At 45.8% G+C, this 20,829-nt stretch overlaps 1 protein-coding gene across 1 annotated transcript in view; it reads right to left on the bottom strand.

The window, feature by feature from the left end:
• The window catches only part of poc1bl (POC1 centriolar protein homolog B (Chlamydomonas), like), a 31,142-nt gene extending 11,164 nt beyond the window's left edge, over positions 1-19,978 (bottom strand). Inside the window, exons 1-13 of the mRNA XM_079749865.1 lie at positions 19,651-19,978; positions 16,031-16,495; positions 13,429-13,598; positions 11,924-12,113; positions 11,188-11,373; positions 10,689-10,806; positions 9,533-9,709; positions 7,775-7,906; positions 6,867-6,977; positions 5,549-5,701; positions 4,851-4,978; positions 987-1,352; positions 356-525 (exon numbers count right to left, since the gene is read on the bottom strand). Coding sequence (XP_079605991.1) covers positions 356-525; positions 987-1,352; positions 4,851-4,978; positions 5,549-5,701; positions 6,867-6,977; positions 7,775-7,906; positions 9,533-9,709; positions 10,689-10,806; positions 11,188-11,373; positions 11,924-12,113; positions 13,429-13,598; positions 16,031-16,431 — 2,302 coding nt within the window. The 5' untranslated portion in view covers positions 16,432-16,495; positions 19,651-19,978. The remainder of the gene's footprint in view (positions 1-355; positions 526-986; positions 1,353-4,850; positions 4,979-5,548; positions 5,702-6,866; positions 6,978-7,774; positions 7,907-9,532; positions 9,710-10,688; positions 10,807-11,187; positions 11,374-11,923; positions 12,114-13,428; positions 13,599-16,030; positions 16,496-19,650) is intronic.
• Between the last annotated feature and the right edge of the window lie 851 nt (positions 19,979-20,829).

Below are 20,829 nucleotides of genomic sequence, written 5' to 3'. Positions count from 1 at the left end.
GACAACTTTCCACAAATGATGCAATCCCTTATCTCAAAAGATCAGATCCATCTCCCATTGAATTACTAACACTAACCCAGATGTTTGTTGGATAGATCTAGACCATCTACCAACCAACCAGTAGACTGTAGCAAGGCTTATCTGGTAGGCTTATCTATCCTTCAGACATCTAGGTGGACACTTCCACTTGTGATGTCACAGGGTCGCAGGTCACACGATTGTAATTGGTCACCACATCTGGAGGTCAAGTAGCAGCCCTTTAAGAGTGACCAGTCAGTCCATTGCTCTCAGCCCTAATTTGGAACAGTGCTCAAGAGATGCTGATGCATCTGTCCATCTGTCTGGCTGTCCCTACCTCGATCGCTGTAGTCATCCACCAGGATGATCTCTTTGAGCAGGATGTCAGCAGACGTCTCCAGCACGCTGTGCACCGTCCTCAGCAGGGTGGACCACGCCTCGTTGTAAAAGGCGATAACCACCGAGGTGGTGGGCAGCGACCGGTAGTCGTACTTCACCTCCTTGCAACTGGCATGGAGGAAGGGTTTATTATAGGGTTCAGAGCACTACAATGAGAAACAGTACAGCCCCCTTAATGGAGTTCATATCTTGTAATATACGACATCAGAGTCATCAGGGATTTCTGAGGATGAAAAGCAAGGTATTAAAAGCTTGACGCCATCCATTAAATGAGAGTGGATACAGTCGAGCCTGTTGATGCTGGTAGGTACACATAATGATAACATTAGTCTACTGAGGCTAGTCATCAGAGCTAAATAACTGCTTATGGTTTCCGCAAACTCCGCATGGGTAATGAGAAAATGGTTAATGATATGCCTATATCCTACACAGAGTATGCAGTCTATGTCGCACCCTGAGTAAACATTACACAATTTAAAGTTGTTAACGGAGCAGAAATGTTGTATACAAACAACATATCTTTCATAAGACAGGGCAGAAGTGTTGACAGAACTCATTGACAAACTTACAGTGGATTTCGCCTTTCAGACAACCTGCGGTGCAGTGAAATCTTATCGCTGACATAGATATTAATCTGATGTTTATCGATGCTCTCTTGCTCCTTTTTCTTCTCCTCTCCTTGCAGGTCGAGCTTGACCGCTCTCCCCAGTTCTCCCAGTCCGTTCACATCAAGCGGAGGCTTCTCATACACAGGCTTCATGAGGAACTCCTCGTCGGTTTCGGGGTCCTGCGGCCCAGGAGCGTCCCGTCGTCTTGTAGAGCCCATACTGTTTGAACTATTCCTCATAAAAAGTAAATATCCCACAAAAAAAGCTCCAAAAAGTAGAAAACTGGACTTTAATTTAATTCTCCTCCAGTAGAGTGCCATCATGCACACTCACTTCCTTCTCCAGCTAAACAGTGTCATGCCACAAGCGAGCGACTCTGATCAAACGGAGCGGGTTACTGATGGACACATAGCGGTGTGACGTTGCATAACAGGTTATCATCAAGAAGTGTGCATTGCTAGTTGTAGTTTGGATTCAAGAAACATTCGGTGTCCACCCAAATTCTTGTGCCGCAAGAAAGGCTTTGGTTGGAAAGGCGTCGCCTCTTTGGAGGATCAAAGTCGCACTGACACACCTTCCTCGATGTGAGTGAGTGGTGTAATTAGGACTGGCGAGGATTTGTCAGGACTAATTATTCAGAGGAACAGCGTGGGATTAAGGCTTCCTGTGGATTCAGGTCAAATCAGACACAGCTCCCATCCACTGGCTTCGTGGTCAGTTTGTTTTTCTGTTCCTGATTTCTTGTCACCTCAACTACACCCTGTGTTGACGCATAGCCACACAGTGTGTTATTGTGTTCAACCCCGGGCTGCTTAAAGAAAAGCCTGCTGAAGTAGGCCCCGAACTCCGATAAACAAACTAAGTCCATCCAGTTACTTGAACTTGGAAGTTCGAGCTCGACCAAGCCATCAAGTGCGCAGTGAAAGGGGTAATCAATATCCGGTATTTACCAAAGTAAAAGACTCATTTTATGTCTAGCCTTAGCACGTTAATGTTCGTGACCAGATAATGCAGCCTGTTTATTAACAAAAATGATGCAAATAGGTTACCATGGGTCTAGTGTATTTATTTATTATCAACCTGATTTAATATTGGGTTATTCCCCGGGACAAGAAAATTTGAATGCCCTTCAAATTTGAAGACAAATATACGATACCGGAAATCACTAATTCCAACACGGGTAAAAACGACACACAACGGGACTGGAGCAGGATTCCTTCATTTGCATTCATCATAAAATAAATGAGCAGCGGCAGTAAAGTCAATCTTCTCTATCGAACACAGTATACTACACAGTATAATGTGTATTTTTTCTTCTTCCGTGTCCGAGGGCATATAAAGTAGATAACGGTTGACTAGTCACGTGACTTGGTAATGCTCCTCATTTTGTGCGCTCCTTACACGAACTGTACATGGACAGGAAGCCAATGTTTAGTACTTTGGTGTTTTGTAGTCAGTCGGATGGTTTTAAGCACGATATGAGCTTTGTCCAAGTTGTAAAAAAAAATCCTTATAAATTGCCATGTTATACATTTATTATAGTTATAATTGCCGGTGGCCATTGTTAGTAAGGGGGTCCCAAGTACATCAAAAAACGATGCCAAACATGGACCAGGATGGACACCAATGATACAATTACTAAAGAATGTTGAAGCAAATTAAAATGTTAAATAATTAAGGCAATCATTCAGTATGCAAAGGTCATTTGAGTGTCATTATCTTTGATTGAGTAGTCTTTTTGTTAAACTACAAAGAGACCAGGCACTCTGGTGTTGTAATATCCAATGGTACACTGAGCTCGTTGTTTAGTAATACAATGTAATGTGGACCTAAGTACCAACGATGGCGCGGTCCGCCCACCTGCACACCTGATCTGCAATGGCATCCATCACTTGGGTAATTACACGTACCCCTGACACATTGGCTCATTTTGTCACATAGTGTAGCTGTGTCATTTGTTTATGTATGCATGTATTATTTATTGATATTTAATTTTGTAATTTAAATGTACATTAATAAATAATATTAAACAAGTATAAAAGTGACAGCATTAAGATAACCCAGTATAGCCAAATTATAACTTCTTAACATATTTAAGCGTAAACAGATAAATATCTATGCAGAACTCAGTGGCGTACTTTCTACCAATAGATGGTGCTAAAGGACCAGTCATCATCCGCAAGGGATTAGAGGGATGGGGCCTATCTTTAGTGGATCAAATTTATGTTTTTGATTTGAAACTGCCAAACAGAGAAAGGAGATTGAAAATGAAACCATAATATAACAAGGCTACAATATTTAAACGTATAGACGAGTTGAAGTAAGAGATCGTTTGCATCTTTGGTTACTTTGTTTCTTTAATCGTTGACACAACCTCATCAAAATCCAAAGGAAAACGAACACCCCCATCTTATATAAAATAATCAATACCCATACTTCGATTCATCAGTAGTCTTATTTATAACCATTCACAATCAGTCTGCCCCTTGTCAACCATTAGCCATGGTGTAAAGGACATAGTCAATTTTGAATGATTAACCATCCAACGGACTAGCATTAATATCCTATTTAGGTCAATAACCATAGAGGAGAAACCAACGTTTTGAGTTGCAGTCTGAAGCAATTACAAATGTTACTGCACTTTTCTTTTTTTTTAACAGCAATCATAACTGGTTCTCCAAAACCCCAAAAGCAGAAGACCATCAAGTCCAGAAGGGAAGAGTGCTGGTATTATTTCAAATAATCAGGAAAGCATTAGAGACAGAGCCCAGGCCACTCGACATATTCAAATCAATCAAAGGCTGCCTTTAAAAACGCATTAAGGTGCAACAGCATTTACAAAAATACTTATTGACGAGATCAAACAATGCAAAGCCACATGCTCCTACTGGTGACAGGACACCACAGTTCCTTTGTATGATCGTTGTAGTTAAGAGAGGTAATTTAAAATAATTAAATACATTGGATCTGGCAGCTTTCGTTATGGCACATACAGCTACTGCTGTACTGGGCTGGTCGTCCTTTGAAGAAGGCACAGGGATCGATGAGGACTTGATTTCAGTCCTTCTGCAGGGAGAACAGTCTACCATGTAGACTATTCTACCTCGTTCTTGACTCGTCAAATGCCTCTGGGGGGGCAAATTGCACTTAGTAACACACACACACACACACACACACATACACAGACACACATACACACAAACACACACACACACACACTTTCAAGTCTTATTCAGGCAGTGTTCTACCACTGAAACCAGCCCTTGAATCCCCTGGCTGTAGTTGGAATGATGATCGCAGTAGCGTGACGGACAGCGACCCGGTCTTACTGCGTAGCCCTGTGAGAGCACAGCGCTACAGTTGCTGCGTAGCAGGTACGCCCAGGTAGCCATGAGCCTCACCTCGCTCGCACAGTATGACAATGGACAGGCAGTGTACTTGTTGAACGCATAGTCAGACTTTTCTAGTATTCGTTATGGAGGCACTTGAACGACAGCCGGTGGGGGTTCGGGCGTAAACTGAAGGAGTCGGGGGTTCAGGCTGTTCCCCTCATGAGACCCCAGCCCCCAACGCTCTTCCACCCAACCATCAGTGAAGGCCACTGGCGGAACCACAACCGGCTTAAAGCGAACGGTTCTGCTCCGTCTGGTTGGGAGCTGGAGTGTTTATACACTACAGAAAAGTGGGATGGATCGGTGGGGCGACACAGGCAACGCATCCGCCTTGGGGGTGGGGGGGGGAAGACCATAACTGCATTTCAGAGTTCAAAGGTCACCGTGGGGTGTGGCGTATCCTCTTTATGGTTTTGGGTTCCCCGTTTATTACAACTCAAACTTCCACTGCTGGTGCTTGTCTCCGGCGCTGCAGCGCCGCATCTGGGCATCGGAGCGGCCCTCGGGTGCACGGTACGCCGTCACACACATGTCTGAGTGGGGGTGGTAGAGAGTCCCGTCCTGTGAGAGAGGGCCACAGCTCAGGTCAGGGGTAGCACATCGGCTGTCTGCGTGTCTGTGTGGGTGTGTGTCTGTGTGTGTTTTAACTAGCGTTTAGTTTTCTTTAACTTAGTATTTGTTTCAACCAATTGTGTCGCTGGAGGGGGGGGATCTCTAAGTGTGTTATTGTCAAACACAAACTCGGCAAGCAATAGTAAACTGCAAAAAAAACATCTGTAAAAGTTTAAAATCAACATTGTGCAGACATATTAAGACAGCTGGATACGGGATTAGCATTAGCAGACACGTTAATCCAAAGCGATTTAGAAGTCTGGTACAAGCAAAGCATCCGATCAATACTGCAGCGCTACACTAGCAGGTTCCTCGAAACTACTGGGACAGAGTGCAGAGAAGGGATAGGAATCAGTATGTTATGTGCGCACGTTTAAGACACTACCAGCTCGAATTCGTGGACATGATTAATTAATCATCCTCATCCAGCAAGAAATGAATAGCAGGCCGGTTGGTGAGTACGCAGACGAGACTGCAGAGGGGAAAGTGAAGGAACAGGGGCTGTCGGGTGCTGCTTACGTCTCGAAACTCCCAGATGGAGGTGGGGGGCTTGGTCTCCTGGTCGTGTGGGCAGTGCCTCATCCCCAGGTAGGTCTGCCCCTCAGGGACCTCAGCACAAAGCTCAGTCACCGAGTTGAAGCGGATCTCCTTCTGAGACGTGTATTCAAAGTACTAGAGTGGAGGACAGGATTAACACACACACACACACAGTTACCTTTGTCACCTTGAACCACTATTCCGAAATGAGTTTTGGTCAACTGAAATAGCTCTGCCTGCTTTAATCCCTGCTCTTCATGCAGACCCTACTTCCGGAGCATGGGTTCCCTGGCCTATATTATGCTTCTCCCTCTTTGGAGTGATATAAAGTACTTAGCAGGAAAGGATTGGGGGGTGTGAGTGGGGGGATCACATCAGAAGTGACTGCAAGTCGGGGAGGTGGGTGGGCCCTGTTGGGACAAGAAGGCGCCCCAGCCGCCCAGCTCTGCCCTTTCAAAAGAGCATTGGTGATCAATCCTCATCCTTCCCCCATCCCTATCCTACTGTACATGAGCCAATGAGCATCCAGGGTGCCTGGCCCTCCCTCTTATGGTCATGGGGGCCTCTGGGAGCCCAGCCTGCGTCTGGTCAGGCTTTGACCCTATTTCCACTGGCCTGGATCACTCTTTCTGCTGCATGGCTCATGTACCTTTTTAGAATGCAACCCTTTTCTCATGCAAGCCGGGGCCGAGGTGGAGGGAGGAGAGGGAGAGGAGTGCCCTGGAAACATTGATATTTCTTCCACGCGGACACCTGATGCTGAACATTTCTGGGGTAATCAGAGCCATAACAACGTTGCCGGAGATTCAGTTTTGTCCGGTTGTGTCTGCCTACATTAGGTAGAAGTTTTTCTCCCAGAATGCCAATGCTTGTTCTCCAATATGAACCCTAGCAAACAATTACTTGAAGTGCACTTGTGCGCGAGTCAGGGTGTATAAATGTAGAATCCACCATCCGTGGAAGTAGACACAGTTAATGCCGCCTGAAATAAATAGGTTTTTAAGAAATGTCAATCAATAGTTTTCCCAGATAGATATCTGGGGCATACAAACACATCGCTGTTCCCTTCATTACATTCCAGGATCGCTGGAAGGGTGAACAATCTTCTGACGCACATCAACTATGGCAGCAATACTCAAGGGGCCATTGGATGGAATTTATATTTTTCTCAAAGACATGTCTTGGTGCACAAGGGAAAGATTGTACAACTACCAAAATAATGGAATACAAAAACACGAGTACAGAGGAGATGGAGAAAGTGAAAGTAGTGAAAGTTCAGCGGAAAAGAGTGGAAACGTGCCTGGTTGCCGCCCTGGCCGTGGCAGCCAAACAGGGAGATGTGGGCTCCGGTGGGATTGTGATCCGGAGAGTTGTAGTCCAGACACTCGGACGTGATTCCACCGTTACGAATCTGGCGGCAGGGAAGAGTGGGACAACCATTAGTCCACCATACCTTCCTCGAGCTAAGTGAATACAAGTGACTACTACAAATCTACATCATTATAGGCGGCGATTGTGCAAAGACTTCAGGAATCAAACTTGAAACCTTTTGAAAAGAAACAAAACAACCAAGCCACAACAGTAGGGCTGGGTAAAAATATTGATTCATCAATGCACTGCAATTTATTTGTTCTCGATTCAATTTCGATTCAGAATTTTTTTAAATCGATTATTTCCATTAAAAAAAAAGAAAAAAAAAAAGCATACTCAGTCATTGTAATCTAGAAGCGAGTATGCCTAAATGTACATGCCCTTTTACATTTGTCCATGTTATGATTATTACTTTTATGCTGCAAGTTTAGCTCAGGAACAATACTATACAATGGTGTATTCCCTTTTTGCTAGTTAAAGCACAATGAAATGGTTAATTCATTATGAAATGGCTAATTCTAAATAATATTTAGGTATTTTTGTCATCTGCACGTATTATTGAATCGATATCGAAGCAATTGGATCATTATCGCATCGAATCAAATCGATATCGAATCGAATGAAGACCTGAAGAATCGAATTGAATTTAATTGTGAGGTACCTGGCAATACCCAGCCCTACACAACAGCCAGGTCTATTCACCAAAGGGCAAAGAGCGCTTGCATTTTACCGCCCGTCTTGTCTGAAGAGGTGTGTTAAAGGTGCTGATAATGTACAAGATGAGGGGTCATTAAAGATAGATATGGTATATTGGCTTTTAAAAGGTTCAGCACTCACAGCGCCGTTCCAGCCGGCGCGGTCCTCGGGGACGTGAAGGTCGGGGTAGATGTTCTTCAGGTACCAGTCGAAGCTGTTGCACTTCAGCCGTTGCCTGAGCAGCACCCGATGGGAGATGTCCCCGTAAGATTCCTGCAGACCGATGCCGGAGGGAGGAAGAGATGGGGGGGGGGGGGGGGGGGGGGATGAGATGGATTGGATTGGGTTGGATGCACGTCACAGAACAACGATTTGATGACGACTTGTTCTCGGGCGGCGATGAACAAGTCGTAACCAACACCACATTCTGAATCTGTCAGTTTTTTCCGGCCATCTTGAGGTGTGGCACTGTACACAAAAAAGGTCAAAGTTCAACCACATCCTGGGTGGAAGGGGTGCGTTCTTATTTGAACATTAAATGCTGCTTGAGTTTTGAACACAATCTGCGTCAACACTCACCAGAGCGTTGCCGTTTGTCAACACGCCTTATCTATAAATCCGCCATGTGGTGATTGGCAAGGGCTGAAAGTACACACAGCAGTGTTTACACAAGTGGTGTGCTGGGCTCCACCCATAAGCAGACCCACTTCAAGGCATTCACGCATGCTCATTTAATCTCATGTTACCTGTAGGTAGAATCGTGTCACAGTATGCCCCCGGGATACAAATCAAACATCCTTTCTGAGGAAATCGTTCAGCACCAGACTAGAGTCTGACTCATTAAGAAACTAAATTAGGCGCTTCTCCACAATTCTCTGAGGCGATGACCTCGATCAAAGGAAACAATGGCTCCAGAATCTCGGCGAGATTCTCGCCTCCTCTCTTGTTAAAACATTTGCTGAAACGAACAAAGGTCAAATCGATTAAAATGACTAATAATAATAATAACTCTATTATACTAAATATACTATATACTCTATTGGTTACTTGCTGTGAAGACACAGACGCCGCTGCCTGAATGCAGTGTGTTCCACGTGTGGGGAGGATGCTTGTAGGTTGGCAAGTTATTTTAATAAACACACTGAAAGACTCAGAGTGTCCTCCTGTCTGGTAGCTCGACACTGAGCGGATAGTTTATAGTTTGATCAAAGCTACCGACCGTCCTCTGCATGAATAATAATGCGGCCCTTTTCTCTCTCCTCACTTGTGGCGAAACATGAGATACATGAAAGTTTGATGGCAACACTCTAAACCCGAGAGGACAATGGTTGTGTACACAAAACACGCACATGCACACAGAAAAACACCCACACACACCAATCACAAAGGCAGTGTTTCATCGGGTATTACCGCTGGGACGGTTCAATCCGATCCCATAAAGCATCTTGCGGCGCGAGGCTCCTCAGGTGAAGTTGGTGGTGTTAGCGCATTAGCTCTAAGCCGCTGGCGCCAGTGACCAGAGGCTCTAGTGGCAGCTAATGTCAGCCTGGCTCAGAGCTACGTCTAGCTCCAGCGTGATGGATGGCGGAACAGACGGATAACGTAGCAAGGCGACAATTCACAGACGAGGGCAGAGAATGCACTTCGCCCCGCTTATTGTCAGTTCAAATATCGTGTCAGGTTGCACTACGTATTAGTCATTTGTTTTGAAATCACACATGACAATTATGTTACAATCCACTATTTTAATTAAGCAAGATTAATTGTTTAAAGCAGTTAAGAAAGTAAGTGGCAGAATTAGGACCTAGAATTTTTTCAACCATTTCCCGTCGTGGATCCATCGATAGTTTGAGGATTGAAAATGGAGAGTTTAAAAGACGATTGTTGTGGTTCTCTCACCTTCTTGGCGGGCGGGTTCCTGTTGTAGAAGTGCTCTTTGTAGGAGTCCATCCAGACCTCAGCGGCGCGCACTGTGTTCTGGAGGAAGTTGGGCCTGGCATAGGGGGCCTTCTTGGGGAAGACGTGGCCCACGTGGGAGCAGGGGTGGATCTCCAGCGAGCCCCCACACTGCCACACCTGTCAGGGGGGGAGCCACCGTCAGTGCTTATGGTGGACATGACATGTGGTCATGAGTTGACTTGATCTATCTGTGCTCTCTTTAGATTAAGGGGAACACGGATGTGCACCAATCACCTAAATTAAACATAGGTCAAAGCTTAGGACAGGGGTGTTGGATGTCCAACTGTCACAGTGATGCATCAGTGACAGGACTAGCCATTCATCAATACAACGTAACCATAAACAAGCAGATGCAAGCGCACACACCAACACAATCCATCATGCAGACACAATGCCTAACCTCATTCAGTCACGCAAAATGACCACACACACACACACACACACATACACACACATGGTCCGGCACAATGTGATCAAAGCAATTGCGCTAACAGTGTCACACAGTGTCACAACATGGCACTGGCCATCCACAGGAAGCAGATAGGGTTGCCCGGGCCCACGGCGATGTGACAGGGATCCCGCGCGTGTCCTTGTCACATCCCCCGTCCAGAACAATCCCATCTCCCTGCTTCAGCTGAGGGTTCAGGTGAACGTTTGATGGACAGACCTAAGCCTGTTCCTGTTAGGTGTCGGTACGACCCAATCAACATGGAAGCAAGGTCAACAGACGACCCGCACTGGCAGCGCAGAGCATGATGGATGCCAGCGCAAGGAAGTTAAGCCACATGCATTTACTTTGCTAATATTAGCTTGCCTATAAAGACACTATTTTCTAATAGGCATGCTGAAAAGTCTATTTGATTTTCAAGATCAGTACACAAGGAAGAAATTAACGACTATAATATTGCTTTCTTAATCCATCTTTCGGTAATGAAGACAATTCTTTTTTTTAAGTGAAAAAAAAAAGGAAAAGTAGAACATTCAAGCAAATGTATTTGAGCAAAAATAGTGTTTTTCCTTTTTCTCAATTTCAACACAACATTGCAAGAAAAACAGTCTTTCTAATGAACCGTTAATGGCAACAAATGAAACAGACCCTGAAGGAGAGCTCCAGGTTCTCCCCTCCCCATGTCTCCATGCCCATGTCGTAGGTCCCCAGGTACTCAAAGTAGGCCTTGCTCACTGCAAACAGCCCGCCAGCCATGGTGGGCGACCTGCACGGACACACACACAACAATTACAGACCAGTCCCCTTGATAGCGGCAGGAGGTGCTGCGGCTGGAGTTCAAACCCAGTGCTTGCTATTAAGGCCACGACGCAAACCCGCCTGGACTTCACCTTTCCAGCCGCCATAGCAAGCCTTCTAAGTGGGATTATACATGTTTATGTGCCTGCGAGCATATTTCTCATATGCATATACAGAGGGCGACAGTAGCTCAGCAGTTAGAGCGGGTTGACTGGTAACCGGAAGGCTGCTGGTTCGAGTGCGTGTATGAATGGTTGTAAGTTGCTTTGGATAAAAGCATCAGCAACATCCCCTAAATGTAAATATATACCTGTACATATACATGTTGGTGTTGGGAGGAGGGAGTCACCTGATGGGGTCGATGTGGGATGTGCGCCTCTTGCGCTCCACTTCTGGCACGGCGTGCCACTGGAAGGTAAGCCGCCAGTCAAAGCCCCCGATCATGGGCTCGTCCGTCTGCATGTAGAACTCAAAGGTGTTCCAGTCGATGGTGTCAATCACAGGGCACACGATGGTGCTCTGGTTCTGGCCGATCCTGGAGGTTTCAAAGAACACAGAGCAGTTGATAAGAATGGCGGCCTTCCAAATCCACAGATGGGTGGGAGGAAAAGGTGACAGAAACCATGTCCTCAAAAAGGGATTCATAGAGTACGCTGAATCAGCTCCATTTCCTCCCACGGAGGTGATTAAAGGAGATTGAGGACGGCTTTGCATATGGCTGCCGAGTTTCCTTGTTCTCTGCCAAAAGATAAGGATGCAAGGTTAAGAGTTTTGATTCCCTGGCAATCGGCGACACTTCTGAGGTCGTTGAAGTCAGACATTCAAAACTGTCCTACAGCCACTAGGATTGTAAACATTCAAGCCGTTTATAGTAACATGTCATTATATAATTTACCGTAATGACAGAGTGGAATGTTTTCATACGTTTAAGAATGGTACTCTGGAAGTTATATAAAACTATATTACCATATAGTTTTATATATATATACTATATAACTTCATGGCTGACTTATTCAAACGCCGCAGAGTATAGTATAGTCTAGGTTCCGCCATGCGACTGAAACCCCACCCCCTCCCACCGTCACCTCTCCAGGAGTGGTTCGATCCAGCCAGGGACACACTCGCAATGGCAGTCCAGGAAGGTCAGTACATCCCCGGTGGCGTAGGTGGCACCAATGAGCCGCGCACGTACCAGCCCCTCCCTCTTGTTGGTTCGTATGAGCCGCACGCGCTCTACCTTACTCATGTACTCCTCCAACTGGGCTTTGAGATAGCCTGCACCAACACACACACAGAAACACAACAATCTGTCAATCCCGTATTTCAAAGTTAATGAATAGTGTCTTCAAAAACCTGTATCTTTTGTAAATACTTCTGTGGAGCCAGTTTCAATACAATGTATGGCCTTTGTTCAAGTGGCCACACATGAGCAAGAGACAGTTTTGTAAAGCATTGTTTTGTGCTTTGTTCAGAACTGGGTCGGTCCCAGTCTCGCTCGGTCAAAGAGGAATAGATGCAATACAATTAAATTACAAATTCTCTCTCTCTCTCTTTCTCTCTCTCTCTCTCTCTCTCTCTTTCTCTCTCTCTCTCTCTCTCTCTCTCAAATAGGCCAAACAGTTGGAAAAAGACGTGTCCAACATTCCACTTGGTCAGGGGACAGGAAATGATGTCACAGGAGGTCAGCGCACAATGAGCTAAATCAGTAATGTCTAAAACAGACATTACTGACTCATTGGCACAGACAGCATGTCCAAACCCTTGGATCCACATTTGGATGCTACAACAATGGAGGACGCATCATTAGTAGTGTTAATAATTACGTGTATATGACAGTCATAAGCTGGGGTCTTTGTGTGTGTGAATTAATAAAAATGCAACACACAAGCACAGTGAGAAGTCACTACGATCAAACACACATGTTTTATGCAAAAGAGACAGCAGGATACCTTTGACCAAACTTAATGACACCACAACCACCAAACAATAAACAAAACTGCCTGCTGACAGAGAACATAAACACAAAAAGTGTATCCCTTAAATTATTGCAAACATATTTTCGTGTTTTTTGGAGGGAGGGAGTCTGATCTATTATTTTGATTGCCCTATAACTAGCCAAATAACTGAGGAACAGAAAAGACAGTTACATATTGTCAAAACTCTGATTATATGAATCATCTCAGCCTTAAGAACATCCTTACCATAGCCTTCTTTCAGTCTGTCTGTTCAAAGACACGTATAATACCTGAAGTAGGTTCACTGGTCACATCACTGGTCGGGTCTGATCAATCCACCTGACAAGTGGCCCTTTGTTTTAGTGTTCTACATGAAGGTGATTTTGTCTCACACACATCCATCCATCACTCAAGCAGGCTTGTTTCTTATCCTTGCACACAAAGACAAAGACACACACTTCCCTCCTGTCACCACTGACTCGGCAAATATCGTTTTCCAAACAAAGAAAGCACACACACTTCATAAACAAACCACAAGTACTTCTTCACGTCATGTTCATGTGCACGTGCGTGTGCGTGCTTGTGTGTGCATGAGTCTGTGCATTGGTCTGTGCATGTGTGTATGTGTGCCCTACCCCTGTCGCTGTAGTCGTCCACCAGGATGACCTCCCTTAGCAGGGTGGCGGGGGACGTCTCCAGCACGCTGTGCACCGTCCTCAGCAGGGTGGACCACGCCTCGTTGTAGAAGGCGATGACCACCGAGGTGGTGGGCAGCGACCGGTAGTCGTACTTCTTGGCACGGCAACTGCGTGGTCGAGAGAGACCGAGGGAGGGATACAGTGAGGAGGGGGGGAATTAGTGGCTGTGCCAACCCGGACAAAAGGGGGTGCACCCGGTAGTGCTTGGCGGGGTTGAGTCTCATCAGCTAACGGCTCAAGAGCAATGAGAGGAATCATTGAGACCCGGCACAAATCATGTTTGAGTGACAGCTGTAGCGGTGATCTCTTTCAATTGTTTCGGAATGAAAACAACAAATAGATATCTTTGGAGCTTGTTTGCATACGAAAAGGTTGTCAACTGTGGGTTTGGTTACAGTTGGGGAGCAACAGGGACATTGAGGACAGAGTAATATGGAGCTCGGGGGGGGGGCGTTGCACCAGTAAGCCACAAAGTGATGCAGTGCTCTTGGAGAGGGGAGAGAGAGCGCAGGAACGCAGGGAAATGCAAATAGAGAGTCTGAGCCAAGGGACAATGGGGAGGGGGGATAAATGAGCAAAAGCGAAAGCTACTCTTTCCTTAACTAGGCAAACGGCAGATGTGTAAAAGAAAAGCTAGGACAGACCAGACATAACATTGTGTCTGCAGAATTCACAAAACCTAACCGCGTCTGCCTCTGACAATACAGACAGCGTAACGCTCTAGTGCAGAACCACCAAGCGGGCTACAGTTAATCCTTCACTTTGAATGATTCAAATCACAGCTTGTTGCAACTGTTGGAAGTTAACGGCAGCAACCACAACAAACACATTTGAACAGGGAAGGTAAAGGTTTCTCTGGCCTGAGAGTGGGCAGGCCAGCTCTTGTCAGAAATGCATCTTGGATGGTCCGATTTTATTTTTTTTCAGACCCACCAACAGCCGTGCAACATTCCAGGTAGTTTCCCAAGGCCCAGGAGAGAAGAAAGAGAGAAAGAAAGAAAAATAGGAGAAAATCAAAGCATCTTATCAGACAGATTAAATACAACCGGGTGACTAGATACCATCTGAAAATGTTGCATTGCATTTCTACGTGTGCTGTTTATACAGGTGGTCTAGATTTCAACACGAATTACAAGACAGTCACCTTAAAAACACGTAGGGTGTAAACATAAGATGAGCATGAACTCTCAAATCTAAATCTCCATCTGCTATTTTGCCAAGTAGAGGATTGGCCAGTGTTCTTACGACTCTGCTATAAGAGTTGAATTATACCGCATTGCAAGCAAAATGTCTAAATTTGACGAAAAAATAAATAAACAGTCATCCCTTGCTTTCTCTTTTGCAACAAATCCAACTTAGCAGCGGCATTGCACAGACATGAGGTTGTTGTTTGTGTTCATGCCTCCGCGCATCAGGCCACTACTTTAGGAGTGTGAGTTAGCATGCCATAGCAATAGACTGCACAAACGACATTCTGGGTAAACACTAGGAGCAGCTCGCCTTGGCCAGCCTCCACAGAGAATCTCTACGGAGAAACAACAAAGAAACCGCATCCTCTTGATTCTAGAAGACAGTTCTCACGATGGGGACCAATGGCGGCGGGTCTGGCTTTCATTACGCCGAGCTCAGAGGAGGGGGGCCTGTTGGTTTGCTGCTGGTGTAGGGGTAAGTGGTGATAAAAGACATTATCATACTGGGCGTCAGGACTGCAAACATCACAGAGCAGGGCTGACAAGGGGCGCTGCCAACAGGCTCAGATCTCAAAGAAACCTTTCTGGAGCGGGGAAGCGCCCCCTCATGTCCCGCAGCCCAGAAACAAGCCCTCTCATGCACTGTCACTCCAGGTCCAAGTCGACCGAAAAATCAAGAGTGGACTTTGCGAATGCTTGACTTCACCTGAGGAGATAATGTGTTTTTGACACATCACCTAGAAAGACCGGCAGTGTGATTTGGGCTAATCTTTGTGTATTTCAAGCCTATCATTTCAAATGAAGAGGCGACAGCCAGCAAACAGTGTTTACATTTCAGTCTTACTTTGTATTTTGACCCGTTTCACATCAATAAGCAACAGAAAGATGTACCGACACCTGACCATTTAGTCATTTAGCAGTAGCCTTCATCCCAAGTGACCAATAAAGAGCCGGTAGGTTGTTAGGCATCTTGCTCATCGCTGCTTATGGTAAATGGACTGCATATATACAGTGTTTTTCTAACCACTTTACAATATTGCCCAACATTCACCTATTCATGCACACATTCACACATCAACGGCGGTGTCAACCATGCAAGGCGACAATCAGTTCTTCAGGAGCAGTGAGGGTGAGGTGTCTTGCTCAGGGACACCTCAACACTACGTAGGAGGAGCCGGGAATCGAACTAGCAACCTTCTATTTACCAGTCAACCTGCTCTAACTCCTACATACAGGGGACTGCCGTCATTGGAGGTTCACACGCAGAACATTTCTGGCTGGGATTCCGACCACCCGAACCACTAGAGAACACCCTGGGCTGCCCTGCCCCGTGTGAGGTCTGAACTCACTCGGCCATGCGGCTGTCCCGGATGTGTCGGTGGAGGGAGATCCTGTCGCTGGTGTAGATGTTGATGGCGTAGCGCTCCACGCTGTCCTGCTCCAGCTTCTTCTCCTCGGGGCTGAGGCTGAGGCGCGTGGCCACACCCCACTCCCCCAGTGCGTTGGCGTCCGCCGGCAGCTTGCTGTACACTGGCCGGGCCAGCTCGCGCTCCGCTCCCGGGTCCTCAAGCTGCCGCGCGGGCCGCCTGTGGTCCACGCCGTCGTAGTCCCCGTCGCCGGGCAGCGACAAGGAGGGGGAGGAGGAGGTGGAGGAGGAACGCGCCATGATGAGGTAGGCCAGCCACAGGAGCCAGACCAGGAAGAAGGCCTTGGGCAGCAAGCCCAGTTTCCGTGAGCAGCGGCCCCTCATGGTGATGCCGCCCCCAGCGGGAGTGGATGGGCGGAGGTCAGGGCACCATGCTGGACACGAGCATCTGCAGGGTGAAGGAGAGACCCAGAGGACCATAGCATTGGGATCCTCATTACATTCATGCTGCAATTACATCAAATTACGACACCCTCCGAAGAGCATTTAGTTCAATATTAATATTTAAACCAAGCACACAGTAACATAAAGACACTTCACCAAAGTGAATCCTGATACATTTCATTAATGCTCAAGGAGGCCTACAGGTAGACTTCAGTCCTAGGGGTTCAAACCAAGAGTCTTTCATCTGGCAGTCAGACACCCTCCCCTCAGACCATCCTGCTACTATATCACCCATAGTGTGGTAACTTCAAAAGATGGCACACTTTATAGTTCAATAATATTCGAAAAATAATTGTTACTATCATTATTGTGATTTAATACTACATATATATATATATATATATATATCCACATTTTACAGGCAATAATGTTTGCCATGGAAGCAGCATGTGGTAATATAAATGAGGCTCATTACAGCCATCACGCGCCGGACGGCTGGTAATCAACATTGACACCATCAATACCGCCGCAGGGCTCACGGCCACATTAAGATGCTCATTATATAGACAGACCAGAGAGCCAGATGAGGCTCGATTATAGCTGGCGGTACAGTAATGCGCTGATGAAATTACAAGCTAGTGTGCGGCTGCGACGGGAGACTGGCTAATGTGATCTGATGCATTGCATCACCTAGGGTCCACCGAGGTTTGAGGTTTTAATTATTTCATTCATTAGGCACGGTTCTGTCCACCCCTGTAGGAGAGCTTGGCTCCACTTCGCAGCAAAACTATTTAGGATCAGCACACTTTAAAAGCCTCTTTCAACGCAATCCTCGAGGATTCACATTTCAGCTTGGTTTCCAACAATTAGAAGAAGTACACTCTGAGTTTGGATGGTAAAATGAAGCTAATTTCAGCATGATTGCTGAAATAATTCACAAGACACAAAGCTCTCTTGTGCCTTCTCGTACACAATCCTGGAAAACATGTCAAGAATTGTCTCTTGTTTATAAGAGTTTCAAGTTCTCCATTTCACTCATCATTTTCATTTTGTATTTCAGTTCTCCAAAGCCATTGCGTTTATTTGTATCATTGGGATCATGTTTTCAAAGCTTATTTCAAATGGTTGTGTTTTTTCCCCTAATGACACGAGTCGAGGACTGATTAAATTGGATTAGGTCCATGAGGAAGATTACAAAAGGGATACATTGTTAATGGGCATTAATCATCCCGTGTTGACTTTGGGTTCGGCTACCAACTTGCAGTTTGAGTAATTACAAATACATACAAACGCTGTTGCATACAAAGAGTCACACGTCAGAGAGCGTGGATAGTAGAAGGAAGAGACTCAGTGGGATTTTGCAAGGTAAGAAATGATGTTACCCAAGCATAATGTTCCTCAAAATAATGTTTGTGGTCTGCGATGGAGATGGAAGGATTTGATTAGACTATGAATATTCCAATCATAAAGTTAAAATACTCTGGTATTCTGTATAGCCGATGACAATATTGGTGGCAGATAAGGGCATACTTTGCATGGTTTTATACCAACACACACACACACACACACACACACACACACACACACACACACACACACACACACACAATAATAATAAGTAATTAACTGTTGAAAGGGAAACCTTCCATAAAACAAGCCTACATAATACAGTTTACAATAAAAAGGGTTACAAAGTGCCTTTCTATACGTGCATGCGTTGGCCTATACACAGTATACATGTGTAGGCTCAGAGCCAGCCGTGTCCTGCCTAGCATGGCCTTGACTGAAGCAGTGGGAGGCTTCCACTCCATTAGAGGTCTTTCACTTCTCCCAAAAAAAAGGAGCCATCAGCAAAGGCCTTTGATTGCGGTGCTGGGCCGTGGCCAGCCAAAGGACCAGGGAGTCCTGAGGTTACAAAATGGAGACAGTCTCTCCCTGGGCCACAGACAAATGCCCCCTTTATTGCTGGTGAATCACACCTTCCTCTCTTTGCCTCTGAATCTGATAGCCTCGTCGGAGGGGAGAGCTAGCGTGGAACGAGCAGGATTTTACCAAGGAGGTGGGGGGGAGGGGGGGGTGCGTTAGAGGGGTAGGTTAAGTGGCAGACCAGCAAAGAAATAAAAGGGGATAAGGTTGAGTAATGATGGCAAAGTGGCATGCCGTGGTTACAAAACAAGCTTTCACTAAGACAGTGCACAATGGTTTGATTTGCATCTGTTTTACAAGAGCAGAATATAGGGGATTGCCTGCAGAAGACTCTCCCAGAGTCCGTGGATCCTGCGAGGAGTAGACGTGACATTACGGTGTTTCATTACAGGTAATTTATCGCGACGTCTCTAGTGTGGATAAAAAGCGGCCACTCACAACACTGCCGCAGCACTTAGCTGAGAAGACAAAGGAAAGGTGAAAGATTTTTTTCACAGGTGTAGTGCTACTCCAGTCAAACAGGTTGACCAAATCAAACCATTTAGCAATGCTGTCATGACTCAGGGATGGAGACTGGATAGAAGCAGTCTGTACTGCATGAGAAATTACTTTGAAAGTTGGAAAGAAGTGTGGGTAGTTGTGTTAGTACAATGTCATTACACTACACAACGCGGACATGCCCTGCAGAGGGGCAGATCTAGGCCAGGATGTTACAACAGATGATGCAGTTATTTGATGTGCTCTTCCATTAACGCATGCACATGGCTCCTGATCACTGCTGTCAAACTGCTCGGCATATACGATTACTATGCACAGACAGATGAGTTGCTACGCCGAATCTCAAATTAGGTTGGACGAATTTGAAACGACTGATATTCTACTCTCACTCAGTAGTATCCTGAGCCTACTACTTTAACAAGCGACACGATAACATAACTTTAAAGAAGCCTGAAATCAGGAAGTCAGGGAGAGCTCACATAGCCGTATAATCTGACAGGTTGTGTTGCAGTGTGACTTTAAAAAAGAAGACAGGCATCTATCTCTAGAGGTCAATAAATCAACTGGATTATTTCTTAGCACCAAAAAAGTAAAGTTTTGTGAAACAGAAAATCAACATCAGTGACCAGTTTGACAGGTAACCACATCGCAATGAATGGCATCCACATTTCAAAACATTTAAAAACTTTTACCCCGGAAAACGATTCTAGCGTGGCGTTATTCACTGCGTCTTACCTCAGAGAACGAGATACATTCCTCGTAGGGTTGTTGGTACAACTGCAGGATCAGAGCGGCTGCCTGGCCTGTCTGCAGCGCGTCTATAATCTGCGGTGGTTTGCAGTTGTCAGCATACCCACATCCTCTCGAGCTCCACGTTTACGTCCTCGCTCCCCGGAGCTCTGGGGCTCGAGCTTCTTGCGCGAGTCTGTGTGTGCGTGTGTGTGTGTGTGTGTGTGTGTGTGCGTGTGTGTGTGTATGTGTGTGTGTGTGTGTGTGCGCGCGTGTGCGTGTGCGTGTTTTTGTCAGGCTACGTGGCTAGCGCCCGGAGCTAACGCTGGCTTCACTTGGTTTCACTTCACTTTCCTCGCGTCGGTTTGAAGTTTATCTACGTTACCCTCGCAGCCAATCAATGAATTATTGAACCGGCGAGTCCACGGTTAATGGGAGAAGATGGCGGGACGAGCGGCTTGAAGTTTGGCCGTGGTGATGATGATGATGATGATGATGATGATGAGGATGTAATAAAATCTCTGTTTTATTTCACTTATCAGCCTAATGTGACGGCAGAGGCTCTGTCAGCATGTGCGCGGAGCTGATCGTCAGGGACGTGTATGAGAACCACGTTATTCACTCAGTAAAATAGATTAAAATTAGGTTTTGAAATAGCAAATAGGAGCTGAGTGTCTTTCTCCATTGATTAACAGGATTAACCTGGAGTCTAAACAGTAGCCCATGTTAACAGACCCGACCTTTTCTGTAGTTTGGGTCAAACGGGTTTATATTTATTTTATATTTTATTTATATTTGTGTAGGCCTACAGGATATATGTATCCTGTACCGACTGGAAACATCTTCCTAATAGTTTTTATATAGCCTTTGGGAAAAGCATTTAATATTCAGGTGATGACGAAGTCCAGCACAGTCGTACACAATGTAAACTAGCCCTTTTTCTGTGTGTATTAAGAATTAATTGACATTTATTTCGCTGTGAGATCTATCGGAACTGAAAGGGGTTCCCGTTTCGGCGATAGGGATCTGGGCCTTTCAGAGTTACAAAGGAAGCCGCTTGTCAAGGTCTAGCCTCCTTTCAGACCTCTTGTAAAGCCAACAGGAGCAATCCCCAGGGTGCACTGCAGGTGGTGGTTCACTGGACATCTGACAGCCCTAATGTAGTTCAATTTATTATTATTAGTC

This window comes from Pollachius pollachius (genome assembly GCF_949987615.1).
Source record: "Pollachius pollachius genome assembly, chromosome: 13".
Taxonomy (NCBI): Eukaryota; Metazoa; Chordata; class Actinopteri; order Gadiformes; family Gadidae; genus Pollachius; species Pollachius pollachius.
Note: the sequence above shows the minus strand (reverse complement) of the source record. Positions and strands in the feature narration are given on the sequence as shown.